General features: G+C 41.5%; 1 protein-coding gene across 1 annotated transcript; it reads left to right on the top strand.

Annotated features, from left to right (window-relative positions):
* The first annotated feature begins 1,320 nt into the window (after positions 1 to 1,320).
* LOC311096527 (uncharacterized protein) lies at positions 1,321 to 4,902 on the top strand. Its single transcript, XM_084135728.1, has 4 exons — positions 1,321 to 1,542; positions 1,975 to 4,380; positions 4,486 to 4,566; positions 4,763 to 4,902. The coding sequence occupies exons 1-4, from the start codon at positions 1,347 to 1,349 to the stop codon at positions 4,807 to 4,809; spliced, it is 2,730 nt and encodes a 909-aa protein (XP_083991854.1). The 5' UTR covers positions 1,321 to 1,346; the 3' UTR covers positions 4,810 to 4,902.
* The last annotated feature ends 5,580 nt before the right edge of the window (positions 4,903 to 10,482 follow it).

Here is a 10,482-nt window from a genome sequence, read left to right on the forward strand (position 1 = left end):
GTAACCCCGGTGTCCTGGACAAATTTGCCCAGTGGCCTCTGTCCACCATGACCTCCTAATCATCCCCATATATATATATACAGTATATATACTGATTGGCTTCATCACTCTGTCTCCTCTCCACCAATAAGCTGGTGTGTGGTGGGCGTTCTGGCGCAATATGGCTGCCGTCGCATCTTCCAGGTGGATGCTGCACATTGAGATTCCCCCTTCCATATGTAAAGCGCTTTGAGTGCAGAGAAAAGCGCTATATAAATGTAATGAATTATTATTATTATTATATATACATATATATGTGTGTGTGTGTGTGTGTGTGTGTGTGTGTTAAAAATCAAACATTTTAGAAGAGAACAAAACATGGTTGGTCAAACCATCTATACACACATAGGCTATATAAAATCCATGTCTTTATTAAACAAAAAATAATAATGGGTGGGGGGTTGAATTTAACAACTTTTACTAAATCACATCCAATTTATTAAAACAAGGCAAAGGAGTATTAATCAAGAAATATCCACTTATGATCTCGTGGGTGGCTGATCAACTACAAGAACTGTCCATTTTGACTGCATTTTTTTCACTCCCCTGACTGCAGCTATCTACTCTTGTCAAAGGTGAGGCATTTGGAATCTCACACAAGCCTATAATTTTTCTGTGTTTGCAGTTGTTGTGCATTAATAGTAAACTAAACTAACACTAAACAACTTTTCTGGAATCAACAGCCTTTCTAATAGTCAGCTGGACTGCCTAATCAGCTCATGCTTCATCCTAATTAACGTCATTCTAATTAATAGGTCTAATTATTTGGGTGTGGTTTTCTCTGGGTTCACAACACACTATTGATTTAAACTTGTGGAAAACTGTGGATTAACTTTTATTGTGATTATTTCTGGTCTGAAAAAGCTTTTCAACTTCAAGGTAAGCTCTATGTGAACTCTAAATAAAGCCACCTACTTTGTTTAATTGAAGTTTTAATAGTTTAAACAAACTGTTCAGTTGCTATCAATATACACACGTGTATATATATATATATATATATATATATATATATATGATCACTGTTTGTCATAAAATGCTAAGCTGAAATGCATGTAAAATCAAATTCATAATAAGGTGTGGATTGATAAATAAAAGTTCATCTATTTTTTGAAAGAACTATATAATATAAGAAAGGTCAAGTAGTCTAAAATCATCCCAAACAAAAAGGAGAACTGCTTCAGTTAAACTTCAAAAACAAAACCCTGACTGTAGTTTAAAGACTACTCTGACCAAATTATTAAAACCCTCTCTTGACTTGTTCTTCTTCAAGTATAGCTGCTTTCGCTACCAAAGAGCCCACTGGTGCAATGGCAGGTGTACTGAGTGGATCACTGTATGCACAGGCCCCTCTGCTCCCTGGTCCTCTGCCCTCCAGAGTATTACACCCAGATGAGCAGCTCCAACAAAACCAACCCTTTTACGTTCCCAATGTCCAGCCTCTCTTCCCATATCAGTGGTCCATGCCAACGCCATATGCTCCCTATGGTGGATTTCATGGATTAGGTATCTTCTAAAGCATACCTGTTTCTTTTCTCATTTTACCAAATATAGTTAGGGTTGCTATTTCTTTTGTTCTTCAGAGATTGATTTCAATTGAATTATACTGTTGAGCAATTTTTCAGGATTTTACTTTATTTGCTGTGCCTTTATTTCATTTTACCCGATGAACATGATGTTTCTAAAAAGTGTTTCTAAAAGTTTCCTGATGGCTGCTTTTCTGGATCTCAAGCACATTAAGCTCACGACTGAAAGTATGGAGGAATCTGCATGTTTTTCATAATACGAAGTGTGATATTTACTTTACATGATTTAAGTGTGTGATTTGAGGAACTTTGATTTAGGCTAGGATCCAGCTGTTAATGCTATCAAACAGTCTGTTAAAATGTATTCATGGAAACCCACATTTACGTAATATAACTGTTCTTTGTTTTCAAGGTTACGGCATGATGCCACCACTACTTCCCCCGTGTTTGGAAGTCCCTGGATACATGATTCCTCATGCTCAACTGCCCATATTGGACTACAGACGAATGACTCCCCATGTGGCTCCAACTATTGCCCACCAGACCCACCGATCCCATTTCCAAAACCGTGTGCCTGTTGGTCGTGTGATGGTCAGCTCAGAGGTGCAAACTGAACCCCTTTGTCATAGCATAGACTCACATGGACATGCAGCAAGGTCCCAAACTTGTTCTGAATCAGGTAGGGGTACTGGCTGTGGCAGTCCAGTGTCAACATCACCCTGCTCCTCAGATAACAAATCAGTCGCTTGCCCTGAAGGTGCATCCACAATGACTCAAAATTGCAATGCCACCAATACTATTGACATTACTGGTTTATCAGCGGTTCCCAAGAGTGAAGTCCTCCAAGCTGAACGGGTACAAATCAAATGCAATGAAATGCCTTCTGGGCTTAAGATCTTTCAGAACATGGAGCTAGTTAGTCAGAACGAAACTGACCTTTTGCAGTGCAGCTTGGCATCTGTACAATCTTCAGAGGATGTCGTCTTGTGCTCTTACCAGTCATTAGCAGTAAAGAAGGATAAACAGAAGGTTGAAGCTGGGATGTTAAGATACTCCAGTAAGCATTGTCTCCCTGCTTGTACAGAAGTTACTGTGGTGAGAACTTCTCCATCTTGTAGAACTTTTAAAACGTATCCTAAGCCAAGCAGATCTGTTGTTACCCAAAGCCTTAAAGCAAAGAAAAAATCAGAGATGCCTTTTCATACAGAGGTAAAGGAAGATGGAAACTCTTCCAATGTTCCCTTCAAGATTCTGCGGCTGCCATTTAACATACAGTACCAGTGTCAGCTCGAGGCTTCTATCTGGTCGGTAGAGTCTTTTATCCCGTATGTGCCATCCAGTGAGTGGATGATAGAGAATGGCCTTCTAACCCCTCAGAAACCTCTGAGCCCACTGATTGAACCCAGTCATAGTATCTCAAAGCCAAATTGTGTTCATGTAGGGAAGTATCAACAAACTGATGCATCTACTAAATACCATGGTCTTCCACATCAACTAGAGACCTCTATCTGGTCTGTAGAGTCTTTGATGCCGTATGTGCCGTCCAGTGAGTGGATGATAGAGAATGGCCTTCTAACACCTCAGAAACCTCTGAGCCCACTGATTGAACCCAGTCATAGTATCTCAAAGCCAAATTGTGTTCCTGTAGGGAAGTATCAACAAACTGATGCATCTACTAAATACCATGGTCTTCCACATCAACTAGAGACCTCTATCTGGTCGGTAGAGTCTTTAATGCCTCATGTGCCGTCCAGTGAGTGGATGATGGAGAATGGCCTTCTAACCCCTCAGAAACCTCTGAGCCCACTGATTGAACCCAGTCATAGTATCTCAAAGCCAAATTGTGTTCCTGTAGGGAAGTATCAACAAACTGATGCATCTACTAAATATCATGGTCTTCCACATCAACTAGAGGCCTCTACCTGGTCGGTAGAGTCTTTGATGCCGTATGTGCCTTCAAATGAGTGGATGGTTGAGAATGGGTTTTTAACTCCTCAGAAACCCCTGAGTCCACAGATTAAATTCAGTGATGTTCTGTCAAAGCCGAATCAGTCTTACACTAATGTTATTCCAGTAGGGGAATGTCAACAAACTGGTGCATCAACTAAATGTGAAGACTCCATTAGCTCACTCAAGGCCCACTCACCATACCGTCCCTCAACAAGCTGGCTGGCTGACTTTGGTAATGTATATTACTACAGTAAGTTACCCATTGTACAACAACAGCCTAACATTTCGGAGAGGCGGCTACCAAAGATGTCCCTTGGCATTAGTCTTGAATCTTCTCCTCTCAGAAATGGGAAAGAGACCAGGAACCAAAGACCAGCAATTGGTGTCTCAGATCAGAAGCATAGTTCACTTCATACTTGCAAGTGCAAAGCAAAAAGCAGTCCAAGGCTTGCTGGATCTGCAATGACGCGTGGATGGGTTTCTCATTCCACATTGGAGAAAAAGCTTCCCTTCTGCACATCATGTAGATATAACATGAAAGGAAAGGATGATAGAAAGCTTTCTTTTTCAGATGGTCTTTGCTGCAAAAGAGAAGAGATTGCTGAAATGATAACCTTTGATGACGAGAGGGCTACTGAGGGAGTCCATGATATCCAAAAAAAGATTTTGGGAAGTCATGTGGCAAAATGCTGTGCTGCTTATCAGCCTAAAATCAGAGATCAAACAGGACTATTTGAAAATTACCAATGCCTTAATGCTAACCCTGCTCAAGATAAATGTGTTGACCTTGAATGGAGAACTTGGGAAAAGAGTGGGAAAGACTGTATTATCAACCCAAATAAGAGATTGCTACAGAGACTGCAGAAAGGTAGGGCTGCCAATAGACTTACCCAAATTCTCTACATTGTGTGCATGCGTACATGTGTACATACACACACTCATACTCTATATTGTTACTTATGTCTTCTGGTAGACGATGCATGGAAAGGAAGAATGCAGGCACCTAAAACTGAAAGAAGGATCCAGAAAAAAGAAAGAAAAGGGTACTTGCAAGGTAAGAGTTAATTCACTAGTTCGCTTGCCATTCAGCCTTAATTATTAATAGCAAACTAACTTGGCTTGCTGTCCTTGGAGGAGGCTCGAACCCGAGGCTTGGCTTGAGCTCTATGAACATTTAAAATTTCCTTTTATTTAATCACTTCATCTTTTGCTGTTATTTTGCTGTTATCCCACTTTCTTTCTCTCTTCAGAGCTCACACAACAGGGAGACACAATGCACACCCCATGGAGAGAGTGAAGGCACACTGTCACAAATGTTCAAACCCTTTCAACACTCAAATACTCATTTTACATTTTTATGCAGTGATTTAATAAAGTACTTATGACTGCCAACATGCATATTGCCTTTTGTCATTGAATCTTCCAAAGTTCCATTTGAAATGAAATGTCACTAAATCATATTTTAATACGTTGTGTGAATAACTATGTATGTAATGCACAGCACTGTGCAAATGCTTGTGCAGAATAGATGTGCCAGGAGGAAATCTGAAATTTAAAGTTTACTTTTTTTTTCTTTTCTTTTTTTAAATATTGTAATTTGTAATGAGTCCTACAACAGAAGGTATGATCCACGCAGATCTGGGGTCTCATTTATAAAACTGTGCGTAGGATCCTTACTAAAAGTGTACATGCGCCCGAAAGCCAAAAATGCCCGAAAGCCAAAAAAATATTCAGACTTATAAAACCGTTTGTACGCCAGAACCTGCGCAGAATTCACTTTATAAATCCCAGTCAGCGGAAGATTGTGCGCACACACAAGATTGTCTCCACCCCGAAATAGCCATATATGGAGCTTACAACGCCTAGTTTCACTATGCAGATCCTCATCTGCATATCATTTGCATATGATTATTCATCCACGTGATAACGTTTAACGGTACAAGACACATTAGGCTACATTAATAAAAATCATGTAGTTGCCTATCCTTGCCTTGTTTTTGAATACATAAATCAAATAGTGTAAAATACATTTCAGAGAAAGTTTTTCTCAATCTTTTCCACTGGCCGAATTGTATTTTTAATTGATTTATATTTTTAATGGAAACAGATGCCTTGGGCATTATTTGCACGAAACTATTTTCTCAGACAATCTGGCATTATCATGATAAGCAATTATCTCTGCGGTTAAAACATTAAAACACAGCACGCCACAGGAAAAGTGTTTAAAAAAAAACATCGCATCCACAACAAATATTTCTATTGATTGAATATAAAAAATGTTGTAACTTCTCAGTAATGATTTCATGTTTAAGTGTTTAACTCCATTAATTTGAATGGCATATTTAATCTAAATGTTTATATCAGAAGTAAAACATAGTTTAAATCATTATTTTATTTATTTAAACTGTTATTTGCGTCAGTTTCACTAAACGGCCCAACGCGCTCGCTGGCGCGGACATTTAAGAAGGGATGGATATTTGCTTCAAGTGATAGGCAGGGACGTCACTAGGTTTGGAGGACAGGGGGGGCTTAGCCCCTAGGGTATTTGTAACTTGCGTTTATAGAAAATCTTACAGTGAATTTGAGTAAAAAAACAACCATGTATATGTCGCTGTATTTGTCTCTTCAACCCCGTTACCATCTTCAACCCTGTTACCCTAGTCTCAATTTTTATTAATTATTTTTTTTAAGTTTATGAATAAGTAATTTAATGTTTGTTGAACTTAGTCAGAAATGTTCAGAGCAATCATAAGAATACTGATTTTAGTTCAAATTCTGAAGTTAAGCCACATCTTTGATCAAAAAGGTTGCTGTCACAAAAAGTGCCCATTTCAGGTTTAAGGTTCAAGTGTAAAATGATATGTTAATGTTATGGTGCAGCATGGTACAATTTCTGGTAAGCTACACTTTTTTATTATTTCAATTCAATTAAATTATTGTGATTTGATTTAATATTGACTCATTTGGATAAATATTAGGTAGCCTACTCGAGATAGGCGTTAATTTTTCTCTAGAAAAAAACAACTCACCTAATGTTGTAAACATAGACAGCCCTATCAGATGGTAGTATTATTTAAGGTTAAAAATAACTCAAATTAAATATAATGTTTTTTATTATAATAACAACTTTATTTAATGATATAAGTAAAAATATAATAAATAGGCCTATGTAATATAGAACACATATTTAGCAAAATACTTTTTTTCTTGCCAGCTAGGCTACGTGCTATTTCCTATATTATGTTCATTAAATGGCTTTCCTGAGGTAAATGTAACATATTGTTCTCCAGCTTGACCTCTTCACGCTGATAAAAAACACTGATTGATCGATATTATGTAGGCCTATGAGGAATATACATTTCGGTAAGTTGTAGCCTACTACTGTATCTTTCAACAGTGTTCGTGTTTTTTTACTATTAGAGATGATCGGTTCACGTGCGCTAGGGATCTGTCACGTAACATTTACAAGCGCCAAAACGGTATTTATTGTTTGAATTTCGTAATAAAATTGACAGAATCTGAGAGTTGAGATTATTTTATAGCATAAAGTAACCTGCTCTGTCTAGTCTGTTGGTCCGTGTCCTGTTTGCTTCGCGATTTTTCTGTGCGTGAGAAAATGGATGTGTGGCGTGAGAGCGTGTGAAAAGTGTCAATTGCGCGAGTCTCACGGTGCGTGAGAGTTGGCAGCTCTCCAACTTCCGACTTTTCGGCTATTTTTTGTAGCTGGATATATATCATTTGTTGCGTCTAAATATGAATGAGGATACGGTTATTGATAAATCGAATTGTTATTGTTGTTCTTATTATCATTTAGGGGGGCTTAGGAACATTTTGGGGTAGCTTCAGCCCCCCTAAAATAGGCCTAACGACGTCCCTGGTGATAGGCTTGGTGAGTGAAATTATATTTGTATTATCTTTCTGTATATGTTTAATTTTCTTTAGATTTTCTGTCTAAAAGTGACCAAAAAGACATTTAACTCCAGCTCACCATAGGTGTCGCCAAACTGCTCCATCTCCAAAACGTTCGTACGCATGGGTCAGAGTTTGCGTGCAGGTGCGCAAATTTTCCCGTCAAGTTTGTTTTGATAAAGCACAACTTATGCGTCGGAACTTCGGAAGTGGCGTACGCCTCTTTCAGGGCCTGTTTTGTACGTACGCAACGGTTATAAATGAGGCCCCTGATCTCACCAACAAGACAATCTGATAAAGCGGTGCTGTCTAGAGTGACTTAACCCTCTGGTGTTTGGTCATTTTAGACTGAAAAAAATGGTTTATAAATTGCTACTTTATCGGAATGGTACGAAACTTGGTGACGTGGCAGTTGCTATTTATAACCTAAATGGTCATTAAACAATAGTCACATGTCGGCGCAGTGCACCAACACATAGCTCATTTGTGCTTCGGGCGTCCCAAGGTCGAGTCCTGGCTAGTTGATCTTCACCGATCCTCTTTCTCTCCTACTTCGCTTCCTATGAGCTAACTGTCCTGTCATAAAGGCAAAAAAGCCAAAAATAAATCTGTCCAAAAAAAAAAGTCACGTGTTCGCAGTCAAAAATGTCATAGGAACTGAATGGGGAAATATGTGAAAATACAGAATTTTTCTGTGTGCAATCTAAAAAATCGGCCATGATGATGGAAGACTTGAAATACTTGATGTTTTTTTTTTAAAGCCCCTGGTCCGCATCCACGAGGTCATGGAAAAGCATGAGCATTCTTCAGACCTTCTCCTTTTGCGAAGTCATGCACATTTGTAATGAAAAGGATTGTTTTAATATAAAATGACTATTCTTCTAAAAAATGTTGCCAGTATTTGCATTCATAAATTTCATTGGCTGTTTAAATAAAAGCTTATGTGAGCATGATTAATTTGCTTGTAACATTAAAATAAAGAAACGGGCCGAAACGGGCGTGGCTTAGTCCTATAAAGGGAGCTCGAAAAGGCTGATTCACTGATTTTATTCATCGCCGAAGCGAACCAGAGTGAACCGTACGCACGGCCAGAAAACGCAGTACTCGTTCCCTCTTCTAAAGAGAACCGAGGTTACGTTAGTAACCGAGTACGTTCTCTTACGAGAGGTCTCTCGTACTGCGTTGAAAACGCTAGGGGAACCAGTGCAAAACGCTGTGCGTACTGTGATTAATCACCCATAAACCTGGATACCCAGGATTTATCAAGCATAAATCACTAGAGGGACTCACAGAGAGTCCTGGAACAGGAAGGGAACCCTTCTGCCCCTATATGGTGACGTCCACTGACGCGGTAACATGACATCACATAGACAAGGCGGGGAGCCTGAACTAATGTGGGAATTTGTGGGTCTTACGCAATACTGCCCATATGATAGCCGGCAGCGCACTGCGCTCGCGGCCTCAGAGTCCTAATCAGACCACTGATTTGATTATACCGACAATAGCTTAGCCTGTAGAGCGGGAACCTCTAGGTTATAAAACCTAATAAATGTAGACGGCGAGGCCCAGCCTGCCACCATACATATGTCTTGTAAGGGAATCCCACTAGACCAAGCCCACGATGAGGCAACGCCTCTCGTGGAATGCGCTCTGACACCCAATGGGCACTGAAGACCCTTAGCAGTGTAAGCTAGCGCTATAGCATCGACTATCCATCTGGACAGGCTTTGTTTCGAAACAGCCATTCCCTTGGAACGTCCACTGAACGAGACAAATAGCTGCTCAGTCTGTCTAAAGACAGAAGAGCGAGACACATAAGCTCTCAGGGTCCTTACAGGGCAGAGAAAACTTGAGTCCCCTTCCTCGTCTGACACCGGCAGGGCAGACAGGGAGATAACCTGAGCCCGAAACGGTTTGTTGAGGGATTTTGGCACATAACCATGCCTAGGTTTGAGTATGACTCTCGAGTCACCTGGCCCAAACTCTAAGCACGCTGCGCTCACCAAGAGCGCGTGCAGGTCACCTACGCGCTTAACTGAAGCGAGAGCCAACAGAAACACTGTTTTGAATGACAGATGTTTGAGGCTAGTCGTTTGGATGGGCTCGAAAGGGGAACCTTTCATGGCCTCCAAAACTGTAGAGAGGTCCCACATAGGGACTGAAGGAGGTCTGGGAGGATTCAGCCTCCTAGCTCCCCTGAGGAAGCGGATGACTAGATCGTTCCTCCCTAATGACTGACCGAGCGTTGTTCCAGAAAACGCTGCGATAGCCGCCACATAGACTTTGAGCGTGGAAGGGGCTCTGCCCTTATCCAACAGCTCCTGTAGGAAGGAGAGAACCTCCGTCACCTCACAATCGAGGGGTGAAAGACCCCGAGCCGTGCACCAGCTGGAGAATACTGACCACTTTGAGGCGTAAAGCCGTCTAGTTGACGGTGCTCTAGCCTGAGTGATAGTGTTTAGCACCCCCACTGAGAGATCAGCGGGTACCCGTTGAGCGCCCACACGTGGAGGGACCACAATTCCGGGTGAGGATGCCAAATCGAACCCCTGGCCTGCAAGAGGAGGTCCTTCCTCAATGGCACTGGCCACGGGGCTGTGTCTGCTAGCTGCATCAGGACTGGGAACCACGGCTGGTTCATCCAGAGCGGCGCTACGAGCAGCACTGAGCATTTCGTTTCCCTGATCCGTTCTAACACCTGAGGCAGGAGGGAGACGGGGGGGAAAAGCGTAGAGCGGACAGCGCGGCCACGTTCGGGACAGCGCCCTCTCGCTCTTGGAAAAGAACGCGGGGCAGTGAGCGTTTTCGTGGGACGCGAACAGGTCCACCTCCACTCTGCCGAATCTCTCCCACAACAGCTGGACTGTTTGCGGGTGTAGAGACCATTCGCTCGTAGGAACGTTGTTCCTGGACAGTCTGTCTGGACCCAGATTCTGGATCCCTGGCACATGCACTGCTCTCAGCGAGCGCAAGTTGCGCTGAGCCCATATCAGGAGGCGTTCCGCCAGCCTGTACAGGTTTAGGGATGTGAGACCGCCCTGGCGATTTATATAGGACACCA

The sequence above is a fragment of the Abramis brama genome (assembly GCF_963993115.1).
Source record: "Abramis brama genome assembly, chromosome: 14".
Taxonomy (NCBI): domain Eukaryota; kingdom Metazoa; phylum Chordata; class Actinopteri; order Cypriniformes; family Leuciscidae; genus Abramis; species Abramis brama.

What these genes read in the sequence shown, in the direction of transcription:
- LOC311096527 (XM_084135728.1), top strand. Translation starts at nt 1,347, where the DNA reads ATGGCAGGTGTACTGAGTGGATCACTGTATGCACAGGCCCCTCTGCTC. An exon ending in TGGTGGATTTCATGGATTAG is followed by an intron (nt 1,543 to 1,974) that starts GTATCTTCTAAA and finishes TTTGTTTTCAAG; the next exon opens with GTTACGGCATGATGCCACCA. An exon ending in AAGAAAAGGGTACTTGCAAG is followed by an intron (nt 4,567 to 4,762) that starts GTAAGAGTTAAT and finishes TTCTCTCTTCAG; the next exon opens with AGCTCACACAACAGGGAGAC.